The following is a 26212-nucleotide window of genomic DNA, read 5'->3' on the forward strand; positions in this document are numbered from 1 at the left end:
TCTTGATTAAAGACGCAGGCGCTAACAGAAGACGATCTGTCTGAACAACTCTCCGTCACAACCACATCAAGAGTGCTGGAGAACTACGACACAGAGAGAACAATGGGAGGTTTTTGAGAACCGAACTCCCCGGTGTGTTTTGAGAACATAACTCGACTCAGAGCGGTAATTAGCTCGGAGCGCCACGGTTAGCGATTGCGGCTGGTGTTCATTTCAGAAATCGTCTCTCGGTTGACATGAATGATGCATCGAGCCAAGCATATGGAGTTTGTTTTAGTCTAATCCTCTCCTAACGCAGATCTGTTAAGAAAGCGTGAGACATTCAATGCGCGTCAGATGAATATTTATGAATCAACAGAAATCCACCTAAAAACACTTCTAGTATCCAACGGCGAGAGCAAATAAATGGCCCTGTCAGGATTCCAACTACAACACCGCTTTGAAAGGCTTGACGGAGGCTATAAGGGAGTAGTACACGACTGTCAATGCACAACATCAACATCTGTGACCTCCACGACTCTTCACCTCCAGGCCAGACTCTTGTCTGTTTACACTCAAGCCTTATTTCAATTATTCATCTCCTTTATTTATTTATGAAAGCCAAGATGAGAGAAGGTCTATATCTGCCTTCCATTAATTAGTCCAATTAAACAGGCCAAAAACACAGATGTTTACACCACTGACATAAAGAGCAACATATCCTGGGAGGAGCAGACGTGCAGTAGAAGATGTGCAATCCATAAAGTTGGAGCTCTTATTCTCCATGTCTATGAACACAGAACATACATTGCCTTCCAAAAGTTTGGGATCAGTAGGGTCTCTAATGCTCATCAAGGCTATATTTATTTGATCAACAATACTGACATAAACAGAAATACTGTGAAATATTATTTAATATTGGTTTCCTATTTTAATATACTTTAAACTATAATTAATTTCTGTGACGCAGCGCTGATTTTTTTAACCAGCTATTACTCCAGTCTTCAGTGGAGTAATGATGCTGAAAATTCAGCTTTGCTTCACAGGAATAAATAATATTTTAAAGTATATTAAAATATAAAACGGTTATTTTAAATTGCAATTACAGTTTTTTTTTTTTTCTGCATTTTTGATCAAATAAATGCAGCCTTGATGAGCATAACAAACTTCTTTAAAAAACATTAAAAATGTTACCCAACCTTTTGAATGGCAGTGTACTTCGGGATCAGAGCAATGTGTTTGAGATTAGAACTAAATCTATGCTTGCAATGAATCTTCCAGACAATGTCAGCATCCCATAATGCTGTGGGATGAGCACTGAAGTTGCCCTCCAAATCTCCTGCAACTCAGTTCTGGTCTAATGCCAAAATAAACGGAGGATAAGAGATGACTGAGTGGGTGAGTATGGCAGCTAACAAAGAACAAAAACAGAAGACACCCTCATCTTCATCCTTGCTCCAAACAACTCTTTTAGTGCTTGTTCCAAAACCAAAAAGCATTGATAGGACAGTACTAATGTGTACCCAGTTGAACTACCCAATGATATGGACTTGTGGACTTCACAGATACAAAAAACTATTTTGGACTGAAGTGGTGACTTATCTGTTAGTAGCGATATATAGAAATAGGTACATGTACACTAGGGTTGACGCAATACTTAATACAAGGAACATTTTTACTGACGCTGTAGAAAGGCTGATACTGTTGCTTTTATTTCAGCAAGCAATCATGAATCCTGCAGTGGAAACATGGCAGATGGAGAATGGAAAACAAATTGTGGAAGTTGCATAAATGAAAAATGTAAAAATATTGGGCTAAATACAAGATAAACTGAACACGGAACTGAAGATCACATGCGTAGCAACAAACGTGGTAAAATAGACACAAACAGAGTAGGAGGTTGCAAGTATCTGGTCATTTGGGGGTTTTATCCCCAAAAGTGACCTAAATCTGACAGAACCTTCCTTTGCAGACATCTTCAGTAGGAAAACATTCATAAATGAAATAAATTGTGTTTAAATTTAAAAAGGGTTTGGATTAGTCAATAGTAGCTACATTAAGAGTAAACGTGTAAGTTTGTGTACCTCTCCAGCTCGCTGATCTTGCGATCCTTGTCATTCTTCTCATTCTCCATCTCTCTGAGGATTTCCAGGAGCCGGTCCACCTCGGTCTGTGCCTTCCCAGCATCCTCCTTGTAACGCGCCACCTCCTGCTCAAGTGTGGCAATGCGCTCTGACAGTCCTGCATTTGTCTGAGCCTCAACTACGACAGATTGAGCCTGTAGGGGCCAAAAATAGAGTCTCAGGGGGCAAGCACAACAAAGGCTGGATTTTTATCATGTAAAATAATATAATTCTAAACTAAAAAAATAATAATACATTCATAAATGAAAATAAATTCACCAATTAAGATGGTAATAATACATTAAGATGATAAAAATGTAGGAAATTATAAAATAATACATTTTACAGTATATTTTCTTCTTTTTAAAAAACTGATGCAGATAGTGGTATCTAGAAAGGATTAATTTTTTATCTGAGTTGAGACATATTTTGTCATGTTTGCCAGTAAGATTGACACAATAAAATAAAAAATAATAATAAAATAAATACAAAACAAAATGACTGATGCAGAAAAGATTAATTTTTCATCACTTTTTTCATCAGTTTTTGTGATTGACACCTCAAAACAAAACAACAAAATAAAACAAAAATTAAATGAAAATTAAAATTTACATTAAAATTAGTGTTGTCTGAGATAAATTGTTTGCAAATATGTAAGTGTATTACTTAAATCACACTGGATTTGGTGTAAACAGGCCGTACACCCCAGAGAAAGTCTCAAAGCAGTTTTATAATGTCCTCCCCTGAATAGTTTCACAAGCTTTGGGTTTTGCACGGGTCTGTTCTGTGAATGGACAAGAAGACATGAGGCTCCCCTGCCCTGACTTCAGCTCTCCAAAGACAAGCTGTCAGCGGTCAGACCACTGTCATGGGTACGGGCGTGTGTGTGTCTGTGGGGTGTTTTGAGACCTCAGACACTCGCCTCACACCTGCAGGCTCTGTGTAAGCTCCCCCATGACATCACGACAGGATACGCTCTCATTACAGGGACACGTGGAAACACAATCATGCTGAAGTCATCAAAATAATTAGTGACATTACGGACGTCTAAAGTGCCGGGTCAAGGGCCTCCTCTAATGAAAAGTAAATCAGTTAATTTCCCTGGACAATTAAAGGAGTCAGCCGTAATGTTTCTTTCATAAAAGTCCTCTAAAAGGACACAGGTGTCTTCCTGTTGCAAAAAATACTGCTGTGAAAACACAAACACAGTGCAGGCTTTACAAGTTGAGGACACAAGAGCTCCGAGTCATTTACACCATGACTAAATGCGCATAAATGTGTACATACCACATCTGAACGCAGAGGACATTCAAAGATAGCTTCAATGTGTCCAAAATATGGTTACAAACCTAACCAGGCATGAAAAGTGATTAAAAACACCTTTTTCCTCACTAGAAACCTGCTACAGCGTCTGGCATCCGAGGTCTCTTCAGACTGGCACTGTGTGAAAGAGGACTGTTCTGGTTTATTGGGGATAATATTTGAAGGTGACGTTTAGGCCCCGCTAATTAGCTTTATTAAAGTCTCGGCCTGAGGTTGAGTAGGTTTCCACTCTGACCGCCAAGAGCTTGTCATCTGTGGACGGGCCGGCTGGTGCATGAGAGTGCGCGTAAAAGCTTAAGTCTGGCACAGAAATGAAAGTTTGTATACGAAAACATATGATACACACATTTAACCTGCAATTAACATCAAGAATGTGTCAGAAAGAGGGCGGAGCAAAAAAATCTGTCAGTACAAGGCACTTTCCGTGAATAGGGTCTACAACGTTAAAATGATGTAAATGATGTAATTATTTATTTTCTTTTTCAACAAATAGTCAGTGAAAGGAGGTGCTTAACTGTCAGAAAATGGTAACAAAAATATACAACTAAAAATTTTATATATTTTTAGCTGTTTATTTTCTATTCATTTTCTTCAAATGGAGGTTGACAACTTTTTCCAACCTGGTTATTAAAATTTGGGGTGTAAATACAGTTTAATAACAAAAAGAAAAATGTAAATCCTTTGACTGTTATTTTCTATGAATTAGATTAAATAGACAAAATGTAATATAACATAAAATAAAATAATGGTCGATGCAGATACTACTATTTTCTAGAAAGGATTCATTTTTCATCATTGCATTGAGACACATTTTGTCATGTGTTTGCCAGTCAGCTGATTGAACACCAAAAAAATACATATATATAAAAAAATCTGAGTTTCAGGGGGAATAGTCTTTTTATAAAAAAAAAATAAACGAATAAATAATTAAAATGAATAAATTAAATAAAATAATAAAATAAAATACAAATTTGAGCGAGTTTCAGGGGACAAACATAGTCTTTTTATTTAAAAAAAATGAATGAATAAATACATTAAAATCTGAGTTCCTGGGGCAAACATAGTAAAAAAAATTTATGAATACTAATAATAAAATAAAATAAAAAATAAAGCTAGTTTGGGACCAAGTGCTGGTTTGATAGACCTATATTTCCCATAAATTAAAAAATATATATATAATAATTTATTAAATAAAATTTAAATTATAAAATAATTTTCTTCTTAATGTAACGGGGAATGTTAAAGTTTGACAAATGCAGTCAGCATCCAAAAAGTGTATAAAAATAGATTATTTACTTTTAGTACAATACATGTCAAACTAGCAACATTGTTGCATGATTTTAATTGGTAGATTACATCTGAATATATCTAACAATAAAATTTAGAAAAAATTAAACATCTGAGTTTTAGGGGGCATAGTCTTTTTATTAAAAAAACGAATGAATGAATAAATAATAAAAAGTAAAATAAAATGAAAAAATGAATAAGTGAATAAATACATTAAAAATCTGAGTTTCAGGGGCAAACAGTCTTTATATTTAAAAATATATATATATATATGAATAATAATAAAAGCTTTTAAATAAAATTAAATAAAATAAAAAGATAAAGCTAGTTTGGGACAAAGTGCTGGTTTGATAGACCTATATTTCCCATAAATTAAGAAAGAAAATATAATAATTTATTAAATAAAATTATAAAATAAATTATTATTTAAATTATAAAATATTCTTCTTCTTAACATAATGGGGAATGATAAATTTTGACAAATGCAGTCAGCTTCCAAAAAGGGTGTAAAAATGTGAAAATAGATTATTTACTTTTAGTACAATACATGTCAAAATAGCAACTTTGTTGCATAATTTTAATTGGTAGATACATTCTTGAATATACAGTATCTAACAATTAAAGGAGGGATACAGATATTGATGAGTGTCACAGTATGATTCTGTATTCTTGGAATGTGCCACATTTGTCTGATCACATGAAAAGCATGTGTTCAAGACCACTGACAAACCCTTTCACAATACGGACACAGACGTGTACTTTGAACATCAGAAAAAAGGACAAAAAAGAAAAAGTGACAGGGAGACAGACAGACTGTGTAGGAAATAACTAGCATTTGTACAGTTATTAGTGGGTGTCTGCTTGTAAGCTCCATGAAGCTTGTTGGTATTGGAAAGCCAGAGCAGTCAATCCATAAGGCACCATATTTCAAAAGGAACAACCAGTGTCCCAGAGTGCACCAAACAGGGGCTTGTGGGAAATGCGGTTTAATAATGTTGTTTAATAATGTGTTTGTGCCTGTGCCTGTTTGGCCGGGCAAAATAAAAGAGCGGCTGTGTGAAAACAGCACACATTTGCAGTGTTTATATGCATTTATGCTGACTTTCTTGACCTATAAATGTTCTTGCGAGAAAACATCTCGGTGTTGAATGATATAAAAGCACATGTGTGCACAGCAGGGGATATAAAGGAGAGTTTTGATGTGCGTCCATATGAAGTAGTTGAGGAAGTGCATTGGGGGACTCTTGGCTGGTTTGAGTAATGTAGACCGTTGGATGTCTTGGTGGCATGTCTGTTCTTATTTCGTGAGCCGCACTGACACCTCCATCTTCATACACTCCTGACGGTCACGCAGGGACCTTGAGGCCTCCGCCCCCTTTCTGTCTCATCCAATCACAGCAGACGCCCACCGAGCTGTCAGCGGGTTTTCACTTGCACTGCTTTTATATGAGACCCTGTGCGAACACAGACGCACACATGCTGCCAGAGATTTCATTACACTTGGAACGGATGATGGGACCCAGATCTTCTCATCGAGCCATGCGAAGAGCTCTGAATGTGCATTCGAAGGTGACCGGTTCATACGAGAGCTCAGCATCACCATTCAGAACTAAATGTACTTGCACAGATTTAATTTCAGTCTGAAAAACTAACCACCACAATCGCCTACATACACAGAAGCTCACAGACATGAACACTTAAGCGTATGAATATTTAAAGGAATTATTTAATTCAAGATGTCATCATTTATTCAGTCATGTTGTTCAAAACTTGTATGACTTACTTTGTTCTGGAAAACTCAAAAGGAGAAATTTTGAAGAGTGTTTACGCTGCTCTTTTCCACAAACAAAAAGACAGAGTGTCAAACTTCAAAATGCACAAAAAAAAAAAAAAAACACTATAAAAAACATTATAAATGCCACAGTTTCATTTTTGGGCTTGAGGAGGTATATAGCTTTTTGTTAGTTAATTTGTTTGTTTTTTTCACCTGAAAATGGAGAGATGACATAAAATCAATAGGTATATCACTAGGTATATCACAATACTGTCTTGAATTGCTAATTCACTGTAAATGTAAATTTACTTTATTATAGTCTCTTTTTTAAAACATTAAACAAAATGTTTTTCAAACTATTTTAAATTAAAACATTACATAAAATTTAATTAAATGGTAGTAGTCAGGGTTTGTTTAGTATCATTAAGATACTCATAGTTTTAACCATTTGAATACATTTTTGTTTATAATTTTAGTCAAGGGTTTAATAATTTAGTTGTGTGTTTTGACATCTTTCTTAGTTTATATATATATATATATATATATATATATATATATATATATATATATATATATATATATATATATATATATATATATATATATTCATACATTTTAATTCAGTTTTAGTTTTTGAACTAAATGAAAATGAGAAATGTTGCCTTTGCTGAAACACAATATTTATATTTGTAACCAGTCCTACTCACCCCCAACAAGGAGTCTAGGAGACCACGATCTCTAGCATCAATCTCTAAAGCGCCTCTTGAGATCAGGGAGTGAAGTTTACACGCACAGTTCTTACTGGCCTACGACAGTTACATATATACTGTGAGTGTATATACATACATACATACATACATACATACATACACACATATACATATATAGAGATATATACACATATATATATATATATATATATATATATATACATATACAGTGGAGTGCGGAAAGTATTCAGACTCCCTTAAATTTTTCACTCTTTGTTATATTGCAGCTATTTGCTAAAATCATTTAAGTTCATTTTTTTTCCTCAATGTACACACAGCACCCCATGTTGACAGAAAAACACAGAATTGTTGACATTTTTGCAGATTTATTAAAAAAGAAAAACTGAAATATCACATGGTCCTAAGTATTCAGACCCTATATAAGACCTTACAGCTCACAGTGCATGTCAGAGCAAATGAGAATCATGAGGTCAAAGGAACTGCCTGAAGAGCTCAGAGACAGAATTGTGGCAAGGCACAGATCTGGCCAAGGTTACAAAAAAATTTCTGCTGCACTTAAGGTTCCTAAGAGCACAGTGGCCTCCATAATCCTTAAATGGAAGACGTTTGGGACGACCAGAACCCTTCCTAGAGCTGGCCGTCCGGCCAAACTGAGCTATCGGGGGAGAAGAGCCTTGGTGAGAGAGGTAAAGAAGAACCCAAAGATCACTGTGGCTGAGCTCCAGAGATGCAGTCGGAGATGGGAGAAAGTTGTAGAAAGTCAACCATCACTGCAGCCCTCCACCAGTCGGGGCTTTATGGCAGAGTGGCCCGACGGAAGCCTCTCCTCAGTGCAAGACACATGAAAGCCCACATGGGTTTGCTAAAAACACCTGAATAAGATTCTCTGGTCTGATGAGACCAAGATAGAACTTTGGCCTTAATTCTAAGCGGTATGTGTGGAAAACCAGGTACTGCTCATCACCTGTCCAATACAGTCCCAACAGTGAAGCATGGTGGTGGCAGCATCATGCTGTGGGGGTGTTTTTCAGCTGCAGGGACAGGACGACTGGTTGCAATCGAGGGAAAGATGAATGCGGCCAAGTACAGGGATATCCTGGACGAAAACCTTCTCCAGAGTGCTCAGACTGGGCTGAAGGTTTACTTTCCAACAAGACAATGACCCTAAGCACACAGCTAAAATAACGAAGGAGTGGCTTCACAACAACTCCGTGACTGTTCTTGAACGGCCCAGCCAGAGCCCTGACTTAAACCCAATTGAGCATCTCTGGAGAGACCTAAAAATGGCTGTCCACCAACGTTTACCATCCAACCTGACAGAACTGGAGAGGATCTGCAAGGAGGAATGGCAGAGGATCCCCAAATCCAGGTGTGAAAAACTTGTTGCATCTTTCCCAAAAAGACTCATGGCTGTATTAGATCAAAAGGGTGCTTCTACTAAATACTGAGCAAAGGGTCTGAATATTTAGGACCATGTGATATTTCAGTTTTTCTTTTTTAATAAATCTGCAAAAATGTCAACAATTCTGTTTTTCTGTCAATATGGGGTGCTGTGTGTACATTAATGAGGAAAATAAAATTTACTTAAATGATTTTAGCAAATGGCTGCAATATAACAAAGAGTGAAAAATTTAAGGGGGTCTGAATACTTTCCGTACCCACTGTATATACACACATATATATATGTATGTATGTATGTATGTATATACACTCACAATTCCGGAAATGTTGGGATGTTTTTTAAAATTTCAATAAAATGAAAACTAAAAGAATTTCAAATCGCATAAGCCAATATTTTATTCAAAATCTAACATAGATAGCATAAATGTTTAAACTGAGAAATTTTAAAATGTTATGCACAAAATGAGCTGATTTAAAATTTGATGCCTGCTACAGGTCTCAAAATAGTTGGGACGGGGGCATGTTTACTACCATGGTGTAGCATCTCCTCTTCTTTTCAGAACAGTTTGAAGACCTTTGGGCATCGAGGTCATGGGTTTCTGGAGTTTTGGTGTTGGAATTTGGTCCCATACTTGCCTGATATATGTTTCCTGCTGTTGAAGAGTTCGTGGTCATCTTTGACGTATTTTTCATTTAACGATGGGCCAAATGTTCTCTACAGGTGAAAGATCTGGACCGCAAGCAGGCCAATTCAGCACCCGGACTATTCTACTACGAAGCGATGCTGTTGTAATAGCTGCAGTATGTGGTTTTGTCCTGCTGAAATAGACAAGGCCTTCCCTAAAATAGACGTCGTCTGGAGGGGAGCATAAGTTGCTCCAAATCCTTTATATACACATTTCAGCATTCATAGTGCCTTCCAAAACATGCAAGCTGCCCATACCGTATGCACTTATGCACCCCCATACCATCAGAGATGCTGGCTTTTGAACTGAACGCTGATAACACACTGGAAGGTCTCCCTCCTCTTTAGCCTGGCATCCGTGATTTCCAAGAATGTCAAATTTGGACTCGTCTGACCATAGAACACTTTTCCACTTTGAAACAGTCCATTTTAAATGATCTGGACCATGTTCACATATGGCTTCCTTTTTGCATGATAGAGCTTTAGTTGGCATCTGCAGATGGCAAGGCGGATTGTGTTTACCGACAGTGGTTTCTGGAAGTATTCCTGGGCCCATTTAGTAATGTCAATGACAGAATCATGCCGATGAGTGATGCAGTGTCGTCTGAGGGCCCGAAGACCACGGGCATGCAACAAAGGTCTTCGGCCTTGTCCCTTACGCACAGAGATTTCTCCAGTTTCTCTGAATCTTTTGATGATGTTATGCACTGTAGATGATGAGATTTGCAAAGCCTTTGCAATTTGACATTGAGAAACGTTGTTTTTAAAATATTCTTTACGCACTTTTTACGCACTCTTTCACAGATTGGACAGCCTCTGCCCATCTTTACGTTTGAGAGACTCTGCCTCTCTAAGACATCCCTTTTATAGTTAATCATGTTACAGACCTGATGTCAATTAACTTAATTAGTTGCTAGATGTTCTCCCAGATGAATCTTTTCAGAATTTCTTGCTTTTTCAGCCCTTTGTTGCCTCTGTGCCAAGTTTTTGAGACCTGTAGCAGGCATCAAATGTGAAATGAGCTTGAATGTGTGTGTATATATATATATATATATATATATATATATATATATATATATATATATATAATTATTATTTTTTTTTCAATTAAAGTTTATTTTAATTCAAGTAATAAATATTGATTTATGATTTCAATATTTGTTAACCATAATAACGCAAACATTAATAATAACACTAATAATAATCCTCAAATAATCCAACATTATTATAATCCTCATTATCATCATGCCCATGTTCCATCATCATACTAGTCTGGAATGACAAGAGAGTGAACAAATGATAACAAATGTTAATTTTTGAGGGTAAAAGTCCCTTTAAGACAACGATACTAACACTAAAAACTATGGTTGGGCACTTAAAAGTGTAGCATCTGTAAAGGCTGTAAAAAGCTGTAAAAGCACACCATACTGACACAGCTCAATGCGACACATATCAGCTTACAAACACGCCACTAAATCCAAGCTCCGCTGAGGAGCAACGTCAAACCACACAAGATCATCACTCTCAAGCTTTAGATAAGGAAAGATCTCATGCAAGCAAATCTCAGAACACTCAGAGAATCCGCCAGCTCCCTAACATATCCTCTCTATCTCACATACACACAAAACTAAACTTGAGATAAGCCTCCAGCTCATGCAAGCGAAGCTCCACTCACACATTTATTAGTTACACACACACAGGCACTGCTAAGGGAGGCTTTTCACACCGAGATGCACTTACAAGATTGAAGGGATGGCCTGACATGAGCTCAGAGCGCTTTCAGAAAGAAAGAAAAAGAAAAACATAGGGGTTGGGGAAGAAAACAGAATTGGGTGATACACAGAGAGTGATGAAATATTTTTAAGCAAAAAGTGAAACATTTGATCTGGTTAAAAATCAAGAGACGATGAGGCAGGATGAAGAGATAATACAAGAGAAAAGACAGAATTAGAAGAGTGTGAAAACAGATGGCAAAGAGGAGAGAATAGTTGGAGCATCAAGCGGTGTAAGAACATCACTTGTAGTGGTTTGAAGTAGCATGAGCTACAAAAAGAAGAGACTTGTGATGATTGGGAATAGGGATGCACGATATATCGAAATAAAACTGATACTGTTTATGGCTGAAGCATGGCACTGTTCATTTACAGTACATGCATGCAGCTCATGATGTTTTTCAGCATCTCAAAGCAGCTTAGTTAATTTACTGTGAATCAAGCCACTCACTGTGTATATATATATGCGTATTCAGGTGCTTATTGTTTTTGTTTGCACTGCAACAACACAAAAAAACAGAGAAGAAAAGTCAAACTTGATAAAATTTCACACAGAACTCAAAAATGGACTGGACAAAATTATTGGCATCTTGTCAGAATTTTAGGGGTGACCCCGAATAGTCGACGATTCGATGCTTCGATTCGAGGAGCCTGATTCTACTCCCAATCTCACAGTCGAATATTCGCGGGGTGTTATGATCATGCCATTTTGGCTATATGGGGGTGCTCAATGTCTGATTTCACATAGAACTACCGGTTTTCTCCCAATAAGTTAATATATAGCCTATTATGATTATGCTGTAAATAGTGTTGTCAAAAGACCCGGTACTTCGGTAACAAGTCGGTACTAAAAAAATGAGAACGTCAAGGTACCAGGTTTTTTTAAGTAACGGTGGTACCGAGTACCCGGTTCTTGACGGGTACGGCCCTATGATTTCCGCGATGCAGAAAATGCGGACGGAATCGCGGAATCCAGTTATAAAAACGGAATTTACAGTTTAGCACGGAATTTGTCAAAGTTTGGATGAATTCATCAAAAGTAGGTCATTAAATCAAATCGCGACACGGACTAGTTTCTGAAAATATTAAGCTGCAAAAGTCGATTCAGATATGAATCCCGCATGTTCTGCGAGTCTCTGTGTGAATGAGTGTGAATGAATGGCAGAGACGCGCGTGTTTTTTTTTTTTTTTTTTTTTTTAAACTACACACACTGAAGCGCGCGTGACGCTCGCGGTGATTTCAGCATGTGCTGTCTCAATGAGGACATAAATACATAAACAACGTCTCCAGAACTGGAGTCACTTCACGAGCATTTTACCGTTTCATTTGAGTAAAACCAGCGCCATATCATATAGCTACACACAGAAATTTAAAGGTATTCATGGCAACCTGTCAAAATAAAAGTTCATCTTAAAGTCATTGTGCCAGAAATATATTACTATTATTTAGTAAAATGTATATAAAATGTATGATACTATTACTGTTGAAAAAATAAAAATAAATTATATATATATATATATATATATATATATATATATATATATATATATATATATATATATATTTTTTTTTTTTTTTAAAGAAATCACACAATATTTATTCCATATTTTAATTTTAATAGTAAATCCCCTTTATTTACCAAAAAAATAAAATGTGTTTAAATTTAATTAATTAAAAGACAAATTAAATTTGGGTGAAACTTGTTTACTGTTTTTCATACTTTTATTACTTGCGGAAATATTTTATTTTAGTTTGACTTTATTATTAAAAATAGTGTGTTTTTTAATTAGCATTTGGTACCGAAATTAGTACCGAGAACCGTGGATTTTCACTGGTATCGGTACCGAATACTGAAATTTTGGTACCGTGACAACACTAGCTGTAAATAAGAATTTGAAAAGAAAAACAGCTTTTGATAAATATTTTAACGTGCGTGAATAAATCCAACCACTCCTATTATAGATTTAAGTTTCACTTTCCATAATCCGTGATCGACAGAGAAGCATCTTGGCGGCAAGGATTTAAAACTTTAACAAGACTCAAACTGACACAGGCAGAGTGAAAGACTGGATTTTTTTCCGATCAGGTAGGATACAAGTGATTTCAAAACATTTCAGCCGGTTTATATATATCGTGTATATTATTTATCTCGTATAACAGTTACCTGCAGTAAAGCGCTTCATTGTACGGTGATTATCTCTTCAGCGCGAGCAGGACAAACAACTATGCAGAATATTAATGACTATGACTGGGACTGTCATATACACAGTTCCTGTGTTTCTGCACATTGTTGCATGAAGAACGCGTCCACAAAAGGAGTTCAGAGCCGCGCAGACACGTTCATGCATCGGGACATTTTGTGCAGATAGCCTATAAGTTGTTATATTAACGTTATGTTGTATAAATAATGAAGCGTATCCTATATGAGATAAATGAGTTAAATCCCATTGATTAAAAACCTGCTATCAAATGCTTCATTCTACTTGTCATTCAGCGCCCGCAGCTCAAAACAGAAATGCAGAACATTAATAACTGTCATATACATAACGTTATAATGAGAGCACTATTGTAAAAAATGCTGTGAATTCTTGGGGTTTCGCTGACGTTTAATGTTAAACTATCTTTTAATCAAAGCATAAAACATTATTCACTCCGTTTTTATCTGCGAGGCGTTCATTAGGCTACACATTTTCCCTGTGTATTAACGTCAGTTTATGACTGTCGAATGTCTGACTTGACTCTTGGTAATGCATTTTGCACCGCCCCCAAACATATGATTCGACTATCAGTCGACTATCAGCAAGATTCGAAAATTCCGATTTGACTATGAAAATCCTTAGTCGGGGACACCCCTACAAAATTTTAATAAATAATTGCTTTTCAAGCATGTGATTCTCCTGTAATTTGTATTTAGACACACCTGTGGCAAGTAACAGGTGTGGGCAATATAGTAATCACACTTGCAACCAGTTAAAATGGAGAAAAGTTGACTCAACCTTTGTGTTGTGTGTCACACTCAGCATGGAGAAAAGAAAGAAGTGTAAAGAATTGTCTGTGGATTTGAGAGAAAAAATTGTGGAAAAACATGGACAATCTCAAGGCTACAAGTCCATCTTCAGAGTAGCTAATCTGCCTGGACGTGGACGGAAGAGAAAAATTAATGAAAAATTACAACGAAGGATTGTTCGAATGGTGGATAAAGAACCCCGATTAACTTCCAAACAAATTCAAGCTGATCTGCAGACACAGGGTACAACAGTGTCAGCTCGCCATCTGAATGAAAAGGGACGATATGGTAGGAGCCCCAGGAGGACACCACTGCTGACATAAAGGCATAAAAAAGCAAGACTGGAGTTTGCCAAAACTTACAATGTGACAAAACCACAATCCATCTGGGAGAACGTACTGTGGACAGATGAGACAAAAGTAGAGCTTTTTGGTAAAGGACATCATAGCACTGTTTACAGAAAAAGAAATGAGGCCTTCAAAGAAAAGAACACAGTCCCTACAGTCAAACATGGTGGAGGTTCAAAGATGTTTTGGGGTTGCTTTGCTGCTTCTGGCACTGGATGTCTTGACTGTGTGAACGGTATCATGAAATCTGATGATTACCAAAGAATTTTGGGGCGCAACGTAGTGGCCAGTGTCAGAAAGCTGCGTCTCCACCAGAGGTCATGGGTCTTCCAGCAGGACAATGACCCGAAACACACTTCAAAAAGCACTCAGAAATGGTTACAAACAAAGCGCTGGAGAGTTCTGAAATGGCCAGCAATGAGTCCAGATCTGAATCCCATAGAACACCTGTGGAGAGATCTCAAAACAGCAGCTGGGAGAAGGCATCCTTCAAATCTGAATGACCTGGAGCAGTTTGCAAAAGAAGAGTGGTCCAAAATTCCAGTAGAGAGGTGTAAGAAACTCATTCATGGTTACAGGAAGCGACTGATTTCAGTTATTTTTTCCAAAGGGGGTGCTACCAAATATTAAGTTAAGGGTGCCAATAATTTTGTCCAGTGCATTTTTTGGGTTCTGTGTGGAATTGTATCAGATTTGACTTTTCTTCTCTGTTATTTTGTGAGTACCAATTCATTTGCAACTGCAACAATTTTCTGAGAGAAGGGTTGCATTTTCTGACAGAATTGCAATGGTGCTGATATTTTTGACCAGGACTGTATACACACACACACACACACACACACATATATGTATATATATATTAGGGGTGTCAATGTTAACGCGTTAACGCTTGCGATTAATCAAAAAATTTTAATGCGTTACTATTTTTTAACGCAGATTAATCGTTTGATAAGGTTTGACCCTAACTTCTTCCCGTCATCGCAGCGCGGAAGGTCATCTATCATTGTGTGATGAGGGTACAGCGAACCAGTGTTGCCAGGGCAGCGGCACAAGTGGGCTATTTTGAAAATACAGTTGCAGGAAAAAATTACAGAGCCGTGGGTTGCGGTTTTTTGGGCTACTTTTATAATGTACCGCGGCCGACCAAAGTGTATATAGACAAATAAAAATAAAAATAGATCCTTTTACTAATGTGCATTATACTTTGAATGTATACCTGGCAACTTAAGAACAGAGAGGCAGTTATAATATCACAAACAACATGAGTTTCAGCAGAGCAAACAGGTTAAGGCTTTTACACAGCAGAAATAAACATGACAACAGCCACTATAGATTATATAAGATAATAAACACACGATTACGATAGATATGGTCTGTATGTGATTTTCTTGAAATGAATGTGTGCATCTGAAATGCTAATTTGTGCAGCGATATAAAAGGCTATAAATAGCATATTTTGACAACAGTAAACGACCAAATTCCACATGTGATCGCAAAATGAAGTTATTACAAACACTCGATGGTGGTTTGAAGTGAGTTCTGAGTAAAAGTGTACTATTAATCTCATAAATTGTCTTATGTAGCATGATGCTAATGTTAGCTCTAATGCACCTGCAGAACAGGTACAATTCTTCTTCATAACGCATTGTGTCATAATACTTCACGTAAGGTCACAAGAAATGTTTTGTTGTATTTATTTAGAAATACTTTTGATAATAGTTGGGTAAATGTTTACTGGGATTGAAGCGATGTGGCTTGGTAAACGTTTTATTGCCAGTTTAAAGGCTGATAATGGCTGAATAAAAACAAAAGAATAATAAGGATTATGTCTCATACCTGGCGGAAGTGTGAAAGGTTCTGTTTCCTTAAACTAGTTTGTCATGCATTTCTTTTTCAACACATTTACAGGTAAATCCTAGTATTTTAAATTTGCGATTAATCATGATTAATCACAGTCCATGACTGTGATTAACGTGATTACATTTTTTAAATCGATTGACAGCACTAATATATATACAGTGTATTTTAGTGTTAGTCAACAGGTTTTTTAAAAAATCCTGTATTTTTCATATTGTAATAATAAATAACAGGAGAACTAAATATCACAACATCAGTTTTTTCCAATATCGTGCAGCACTAATTGGGAACATATATAGCTGTTTCCAAGACACGAGTCACAGAAGTGAGGCGTAAGCGCACCTGCACGCTAGAGTCTACATAGTGCAATGTGACCAAAAGTTCAGAAAAAGTTTCCTCAACCTTAAATCAAAATCTTATGTGTTCCAACCAGCACCATCAGAGATCTCTGTAGTGTGCAGGAGCCATAAGATATGAAATTCATTAAATAGCTCTGTTCCAAAACCAAGAGAGCAGTCTGACTGGGAAACATTTGTAACATATCTATTTAAATAAATCAAATCCTGAAATCTCAAAATCTGCTTGCAACACTCATAATTAAGTTGCATATTTCAAATCAGCAACAAAATCTGACATGACGGTCCCATAAAAATGTTTCTTACGCTCAGATGGCATTAAAAAGTGCATATCTTTTATTTAGAAGGCAGGATTTATTCCACTATATTTTGCATTGCGCTTTCTCCCATTCCTAAGTATGTAAGTGCACCCTCTTTATATATCTAAAGTCTTTGATCAGACTCCATTGGAATGAATGTTTGTTGAGTATCTTTTCGCATTTGAGTGCCTGTTAACATAATTGTGCTGTTGAAGTGTTTCAAATGAGTCAAGTATAAGATTCTGATTCATTTAGAATGCTGTCATTGAAGGTAGCAGCCTATGTTGACCACAGTCTCGCTCGGGTCTGGAACAGAGCTAATATCTTCCCTCTATAGCACTCGACAGAGAAAAACTTCACAGGTAAAGTGCACTCGAGTGAACATTCAGCTCGCTGTCATTGTATTAAGTGTTGTCAACGTAGCACTAACAGCGTGCCAGTCACCCTAATGGCTTGTTAGGCGTTCTCGGCTACTTATCTGACGACGAGACTGTGTGTTTGCTAGCTGTGATGCTTCAATTCCCTCCAATTGTCTGGTTCACCTTCTTGAGTTGACTCTCAAGTTTGGTGCATTCCTCTCTCTTCTGCTCAAGAGCGATTTCGAGACTCTTCAGCTTGGAGTCCTTCTTCAGTCCAGAAGAGGCCAGGGATGAGGCGTGCTCCTTCAGGTCCAATAGAGAGGCCTGAGGGCGAGGGAAAGGAAGGTTAAACCAGAGAGCACTTATTGAACAATCTAACTCTGAATGTAGACGATCAGGTTCAGGCGGGTAGGGAGAAAAAGCTAATGAGAAGCAGGAGGAGACTTTGTTAACGTCATGCCACACTCCCTGATTGCATTGATACAACCTGAGCACAAACACATGTAAATATGTGGATAGGAAACACAGCCAGCCAGTTTCGAGCCAATTTCAACATCAGGAAGCACGAAGAGCCAAGACAAATTGCCATGTGACAGTTTTTTCTTTTCAAAACGCTCATTTGTATACAAACATGCAATCAAAAGGATTTAATTCAGTCAGATCAGATTGGATCAAATAAACTGGACCTGGTTTCAGAAACAAAAACATTTAAAGCGACAGTTCACTCTAATCTAAAAACTCATTTACTTATCCTCAAGTCATTCCAAACTTTTATGTTTGTCTTTCTTTGGTGTAACTGTGTAATGAATTTAGATTGGGGCTTTCTAGTTAATAAAAAGATGGAAATGTGTCTCCTATACATTCTGAATCTTCTGAGGTCACACATTGATTAAAGTTATTCACTGAAAATCTTGCCATTATGAGTTCATCAAGAGTTCATTACAGCAAGTAATTTTTTTCTGATATTTTCAGTGAATCAATTGGTCGAGTTCTAAGTAATTTGTTCATAAACACAATGATCCAGTTTGAGTTTAGTGCACTGATTCCCTTACTGGAAGGTAACATAGTAACTTGAAATTTGGTCTATTTCTCACCCAAAGCAATCATATGGATTCAGAAGGCTTTGAATATAGCGCTATAAGTTAAATGGACCGCTTTACGATACTTTTACAGTGCTTTCGAAACCTTTTTGACGGAGGAAAGCTCCAGTCCTTGGTTAACTGTTCCTTTAACGGCACACAGGCTTTTATGAGGAATAATGTGATAAAATATGAAACAGGAGAACTGTTTAAAGTTACAGTAGCTGTTACATCTCAATAGTAATATTACAAATATCATGTGCTATAATGTACAGGCCTCTGCACATATGCAGTACATCAGCTCTCTGTTTTTTTAAGCCGAGTCTCAGACACGCTGTTAAAACTGCAGCCCTCCATCCATGAGGCCTTTCCTGCCGTTTCCGCTTTCAGCCGGAGAGCCCCACAATTTCACACTCGACTGGAGTCCGCGGACCAAAATACGCACTTAATGTTCATACTGCCGCCCCGTGTTCTCTCGCGTTGGTAAAGAAAACAGGAGAGGGGAATGATGGGATGTGCTGGACTCCACACTTTATGATTAGAGCACGGGAGGGGAGGCCGAAAGAGTTGGGAGCGAAGAGGTCACTGCTCACCAACAACACAATGCAGGAAAAACAAGGAGAGGGATATAACAGGACGCTGAGCGATGGGAGGCTGCCGCATGCAGCTCAGGACAGCAGCTGTGATCCAACGCAAATATCCAGGACACTGACGCTCTGAGCTTCACGTGCGGAGAATGGACATGGGTGGATCTCACAAAACTTGTAAGGATGTCTGGGGCACATTTAACACCAAATTTAACAGAAATTTATTTAAAATTATATTTTACTACAATAAAATTAAGCCTACTTTCATGACCAGCAATGCACAATTTATTTTAATGGAAAAAAAATCTATATGAAATATATTAAAATTATATATCATGTCAAAACTACTTATGTGCAGTTCATCCATATGACTAACTTTAAACATCAGGTTTAAAACAAATAATACATATGTACACAAATGTTCAAAATGTAAATGATTTAATAATGTTCATTATGTTTTTGAAAGAAATTTCTTATGCTCACAAAGGATGCATTTATTTAATTAAAATGACTGAAAAACAGTAATAAGATGTAAAATAGTTTTTAAATATATTTTAAAAATGTAATATATTCTTGACCTTTTTTTCAGGATTCTTTGATGAATATAAAGTTCAAAAGAATAGCATTTATTTTAAATAGATTTTTGTAGCAATATAAAAGTGACTTTTGCACAATCTGATTTGTCCTTTCTGAATCCTAAACAAAAACTTACTGACCTTAAACTTTTGAATGGTACTGGATATGTCGTTGTATTACAGTAACTATTATAGTAATGTCGTTATTTTAATCCTCTAAATAGGTTTCATTTTATTTATGCAAAATATCATTTCTTTTTTTTTCTCTACAATTTTGGTGTGAAACATGATTTCATGAGCTTCACCCACAATATGGAATTTCTATTGGCAAACGGAAATGGAAAGGGAAAGAAAAAGATACAGATGAGAGGAACTAACTACTTTAAGGGGGTGAGACAGGAAGTGGTTTAGTGGTGGGGATGTGCATCGCCCATGTTCTAGAGGCAGACAGCGGAGAGGAATGTGGAGATCACAGCAAACAAGAATAACCTGAATAATAAAACAGCCACAGACACAGTGCTGTGGGAAAGCAAACGCAGTCATTACAGGGATAGTTCAACCAAAAATGAACATTCAGTCATAATTTACTCACCCTCATGTCGTTCCAGAGCCGTATTACCGTTGTTCTTCCATGGAACGCACATGGAGGATTTCTGAATATTGTACTGGTCCCTTTTCCATGCAATTACAATGAATGGGGACTGAAGCTTTCAAGCATCAAAAAAAGACCAAAACCAGACAAAAAGGACCAAAACCATAAAAAGCACCATGAAAGAACCATAAAAGTTATAAAGTAGTTCAAATGACCTGTACACTATATTCCAAATCTTCAGAAGCTACATAAGGTCAAAACTGAAATTGTTATTCCGACTCCAGTGAGCTGTTATTCATTACAACTGGATCATTTAGTCAGTGAGTTGAATGTGGAAATTATTTCAGTGAAAAATCAATTCAGTGATCCAGTTCTCAAAACTGGCTTGATTGATAAATAAATTTAAAAAAAAAATAAAATAAAATAAAATAAAATAAAATAAAATAAAATAAAATAAAATAAAATAAAATAAAATAAAATAAAATAAAATAAAAAAGTAAAAAGGAATGTAATACGAATTTGAGCAAATGTGCTTTAAAATAAATGCAAAATATTTAAAATGTCCGGTACATCATGAAAACTTATGGTACATTTTTGTCCTTTATAAAGCTTGAAATCTTCAGAGAGCTTCAGCAACCAATACAAGGCTTTAAAATTTCTCCTTTTGTGATTCATGAAAGAAAAAGAAAAAAAATCTGGTTTGGATCGACATGAGGGTAAGTAAACAATGACCAAATTTTCATTTATAGGGTCAACTATTCCGTTTATACTGACGTAAAGACTATTGGAGAGATGCTAGACAAAATACAAGAAAGTGCAAAAAGATAGAAGGCAAAAGGCAAAAAAAAGAAGAAAAGACAAAAAAAGTGAACAACAGAGCAGAGTTGAAGACAGAAAGAGAAATGAGCAGTTGCTCTCTGGGAGGGGCCGTTCCCTCACATTTAGAATCCGCCATTTATCTTCTTGTCCCACACACACACACACGCGCAGGACTGACAGTGTTGTGGGTCCAGCTTGTCTGTTCTCATCACTACAGCTCCTCTGGGGTTGTGTGGAGGGCTGTGAAATCAGTCTGTCTCTATCAAGCCTGAGCACCTCGTCCAATAGTGCAATCTAAGGAAGATGCTTCTAATGCTGCCTGGGATCTGCTTCAACCTCTTTAATCCACACCTGACACATTATAGAGGATTACTGCATTATAAATGCGAAACCGCCATCTGAACTAACATTATGAATGCAAAATTGCACAAGATGTTGGCTGGACACTCACCTCTGAGCTATTTGTTGGTCAACTGAATGTCTGTTTGCGCAGTACTGTACAAAAACTTGACTTGCTTTCACAAATGCAAGACATAATCATACAGAAACAATCCAGGCTAATCTTTTGTAAATATGTGCGAAGATTTCATAGAAAAATCCAGCTGATTCATAAAATAATAGTTTAGCGTTTAATTACAGTTATCCTGATAGCAGAGATTTAGTTAAGGAGTGTTAGGATTAGTTGTGGATTTTAGTTGAGCGTACAGGCCACAATTCATGACTGCAATATTTACACCGCAAGCCCAAACTTCTGTTCACAAATATGCAAACAGATTACACAAATCTGAACGTTTGTTTGCAAGATGACACTGCAGTTTAAAGGAATAGTTCACCCAAAATTGAAAATATGCTTAAAATGTACTCACCCTCAGAACATCCAAGATAGAGATGGATCCTCTGCAGCGAATGGGTGCTGTCAGAATGAGAGTCCAAACAGCTGATAAAAACATAACAATAACCCAAAAAGTAATCCACATGACTCCAGTCCATCAATTAATGTCTTGTCAAGCAAAAAGCTGTGTGTTTGTAAGAAACAAATCCATCATAAAGATGTTTTTAACTTCAACCTGTTTCTGGATTCATGTGAATTACTTGTGGATTACTGTAATGTTTTTATCAGCTGTTTGGACTCTCATTCTGATGACACCCATTCACTGCAGATGATCCTTTGGTGAGCAAGTGATGTAATGCTAAATTTCCCTAAATCTGTTCCGAAGAAGAAACAACTCATCTACATCATGGATGGCCTGAGGGCGAGTAAATTTCAGCAAATTCTCATTTTGGCACAACTATTCCTGTAATGGTCATCAACTCTGTAAATGATGCTGTACACAAGATTTTGGTCTCTAGATATGGTTTGACTCACTCCTACAACGTAAACCTGTCATTTTTTCAGCAATGTCACAAGGTAAAAATCATTACAAAAACACTGTAGATTGCGAAAATCATCAACTTCATACAATACTGGCTTTAATACAGCATTAGTTCATGTAAAATCAAGTTCTCACCTCACGATCGGACAGCTCTCCCTGCAGTAAGCTGACTTTCTCTTTCAGCTCTTTGAGCTCTTTCTTGCTGCTCTCCAGTTCTTCGCTCTTCTCTCTCTCGTCTCTATCCCTCTGTTCCTTCAGACGCTCGATAATACGCTCCTACAAACATCACAAACAAGAAAGGACATGTTAAAAGTGTGATTTTGAAGCAGGGAGAAGAACAATAACACCCTCATACTGGTATGTTCTAACAAACCCATTTGACTTTCTTCTGTGGAACACAAAATTAGATATTTTGAAGAATCTTGAACAGGTAAGCTAGTACGACAGTTGATACAAGACCATCAGTGCATAATTAAATTTCACTTCAATTTCACCCTGTTCCTCACGCAGAGCTATCATATGGTTTTAGATGGAACGGAATAAAGCGTACATGTCATATAGGCTACTTTTATGGTGCTTTTTGGTGTCATTTAACGGTTGTGTTAACTATAAATCATTGATATATGGAAAACGGCTGTGTAAAGATCTTCAAAAATTCACCTTTTGTGTTCCATTGGATAAACACCACCATACAGGTTTGAAATGACATGAAGGTGAGAAAAATAATAATAAGAGTTAATAATAATAATAATAATATTATTAATTTAAAATAAATAATAATAATAATAAATAGCAACTAAATAATAATAATAATAATAAAGAAACCGGAATCTAGAGTAGTCATTATTATTATTATTATTATTATTGTCACTGATTCTCTTAAAAAGTATAATCAATATTAAAAGGGTATATACTTTGAATAAAGAAAAATGTATCTAGTGCAATAAGCTATTGTTATTATTAATAAATATGATCTAATATTTTGATACTAAATAAATAAACATTTGAACAAATAAACAAACAAACAAATAAATGAATAAAATGAATAAATAAATAAATAAATAAATAATGGGTGAACTGCGCCTTCAAGCTTTAAGCTTTCATTACTGGATATTTGTATCATGGAAGGTTGAACACTACAATAGTACAGTATCTATTTTTTTTTAAGATTAAATTTTAAAAAAGTAGCCCCAGCAAAAAGGAAATTAAGTTTGTGGTTATTTGGGTTCCAATTTATGTAAGGGTTGTAATATTTACCCAAAAACAAGAGCAGGCCAACACCTGTCAAAGTTTAGAAAGCGCAGGCACACCAATTCCTTAATTCCCAACTTAAGCGTAACTGTGCACGGCTAGTGGAACATATCTGAATGAATACATTCGGCGTACGATCCATTAATCTCACACATGTGTCAACTTTGGCCAGGTGTTGGAAGATTTGGCCGCGTCTGCTTTCAGAAAATGGAAGTAACTTTAGTAGAAATGAGTCAGATCTGATGTGAACAGCTACTATGCCGTACTGTACGCACACTTTAATAAGGTCGCAAAAAACACCTTTAATAATTCCAAGAGGAAAAAGAGACACAGAGCAATAACGTGAGACAATAAGAGGTCTGAGGAAAGAGCGTTTTGGCACAGCCTCGCATTCGCAGTCGATGGTCTGTGAAAGAGGACGGCTGGAATCATGGAGAGCATCAGCCTCCAGCACTTTCACACCCGCGCCGGCCAAAACTCACACACCGAGCGGCCGAACCGGACAATAATAACACTGCTCTTTTTCAGGCCCGCACTGCATTTCTCACCGCAAGGGCTGTATTTCACTCTCCCGAGCCGACGTTCCTGGCCGATCCTCGCTGAGCTGTGACATTAAGCATGACCGCTCATCGGCGTGCCAGCTAACTCTCGCACCGGGTTCACGACATGCATCAAACGGCATCCGAGGCGTGTGAAATGGAAAACTGCATGTGTTTAAGTAGAGAAGGACAGATACGCTCTGCAAATGTCTGTGTGAGGAAACGCGCTGCAAAAGCACATACGTGTCCGCCAGCGTTTGAGTATGTGTGTCCGCTAAAAGAGCCAGAGCTCTTTTTTTCAATATGCAGATGGCTGACAAAGTTAATTTCCGCCCGCAGCTGAGAGGAACGGGAGGCCCAAACCTCGGCGCGTGAGGGTATGTGAGCGAGATGAAGTGGGGAAACGCAGAACAGCGGATCGCCGCCAAACTGCGGGCGTGTAAGACAATGCTAATAACCGCCGGGGTTAATTCATTCATATTCATGAGCTGGAGTTCAGGGGGCAGGTGGGGAGGGTTTGGTAGATTCGGAGAACTGCGTCATTCTGGAAGCCCGTGACCTGAAATGCTCGGTGAACTAGTTGAAGGTGTTGGCGAAGACAGTCGCACATGTGATGCGAGTTGATGAGAAGTGACGGGGATTGACCCGTGCATCCGTGCGCTTGCTGGGAGGTCAATCGTAGTGTGAGAATGACTGAGTCCTTACATAAGGGTGTGTGACAGAGCAATCTTCACCGCTGTCACACACACACACACACACAGCTTCTGCTGTTCTGCAACTGCAGTTCACGTCACCTGTGAAATCATGTCTCTGAAGGAGAAAACACACGCTACCACATCCACAGCTTAGTTATTAATAATATCACTATTAGCACTGATAATAATAATAATAATAATAATAATAATAATAATAACAACAGACAATTTAATTTAAAATAACTACTACTACTAATTAAAATAATAATCAAACAACAAAAAACACTAAATTTAATATTAATGTAATATTTACTAAAAGTATTAAATTACACATTAATATTACATATAAAAGAATTAATTATAGCTAGAAAATACTACTACTTTTACTAAACAACTTATTCATATAATATTGACTAGTGTTAGATCGTACATGAATTTGCACAAAATAATAACAATAATATAATATAATAACAATGTAATAACTTAGAGTATTAGTTGTTGAAAATGGAAAATTACTGAAAATTGTGTGTTTTATCTTATCATTATACATTACTGACACTCTATCCTCCAATTTGATACTGTTAAGTGCTTTGACACAATCTGTGTTGTTAAAAGCACTATATAAATAAAGGTGACTTGACTATTATTAATCAAATATTAAATATAAATAACTAATTTACATAATGAATTGGTACTGCTACTACTATAACAACCACTATTAATAATAATCAATTGTAACAACAACAAATAATTAAATGCAAAATTAACATAATATTTGCTAATTTAATTTTATAATCAGTATTAAATCATACATATTAACTGTAGTTAGAAAATGTTATGACTATTACTATTACTACTACTACTAGTATTAATAATGCTAATACTACTACTACTACTACTACTACTACTAATAATAATAATAATAATAATAATAATAATAATAATAATAATAATGCTACTACTACTAATAATGGATATATTTATGTAATGTTTACAAATAGCATTCGGTCATACATGCATATTACATATGGTTATTAATTGGTGTTAATACTACTACTACTACTACTACTACTACTAATAATAATAATAATAATAAACAAACATGGATGTGTTTATATAATGTTTACTAATAATATTAGGTTGAACATAAATGTGGTTAAATGTGGTTATAAAATTATTATTATTATAATAATAACAATAATAATAACAATAATAATAATAATAATAGGTGTTGTTGTTGTTGTTAACTGCTCAAGATTCAATTGTCAGCATTTCTGGTTAGCCACTCCGTTTGCTCTAATGCTTTAAAAAAACGAGTATGGATGATAAAAATACAGTACCAGTATTTCAGTTCCAGTAAATACTAAAAGTAAGGATAAATAAAAAAATTTATGAATAACA

The 26212-nt window shown here is 36.4% G+C and overlaps 1 protein-coding gene across 8 annotated transcripts in view; it reads right to left on the bottom strand.

Annotated features, from left to right (window-relative positions):
- Window positions 1–26212, bottom strand: part of wnt5b (wingless-type MMTV integration site family, member 5b) — a 312897-nt gene that overhangs the window by 228029 nt on the left and 58656 nt on the right. For 5 of the 8 annotated variants that reach the window (XM_058772673.1, XM_058772672.1, XM_058772676.1 and 2 more), the window contains 3 exons: window positions 22462–22602; window positions 17485–17625; window positions 2064–2257 (listed from right to left, as the gene is read on the bottom strand). In XM_058772673.1, coding sequence (XP_058628656.1) covers window positions 2064–2257; window positions 17485–17625; window positions 22462–22602 — 476 coding nt within the window. Of the gene's footprint in view, window positions 1–2063; window positions 2258–11043; window positions 11080–17484; window positions 17626–22461; window positions 22603–26212 lie in introns of all 8 variants that reach the window. The other 3 variants (XM_058772671.1, XM_058772670.1, XM_058772675.1) reach the window with 1 other exon arrangement.

The sequence above is a fragment of the Onychostoma macrolepis genome, chromosome 04 (genome assembly GCF_012432095.1).
Source record: "Onychostoma macrolepis isolate SWU-2019 chromosome 04, ASM1243209v1, whole genome shotgun sequence".
Lineage (NCBI taxonomy): Eukaryota > Metazoa > Chordata > Actinopteri > Cypriniformes > Cyprinidae > Onychostoma > Onychostoma macrolepis.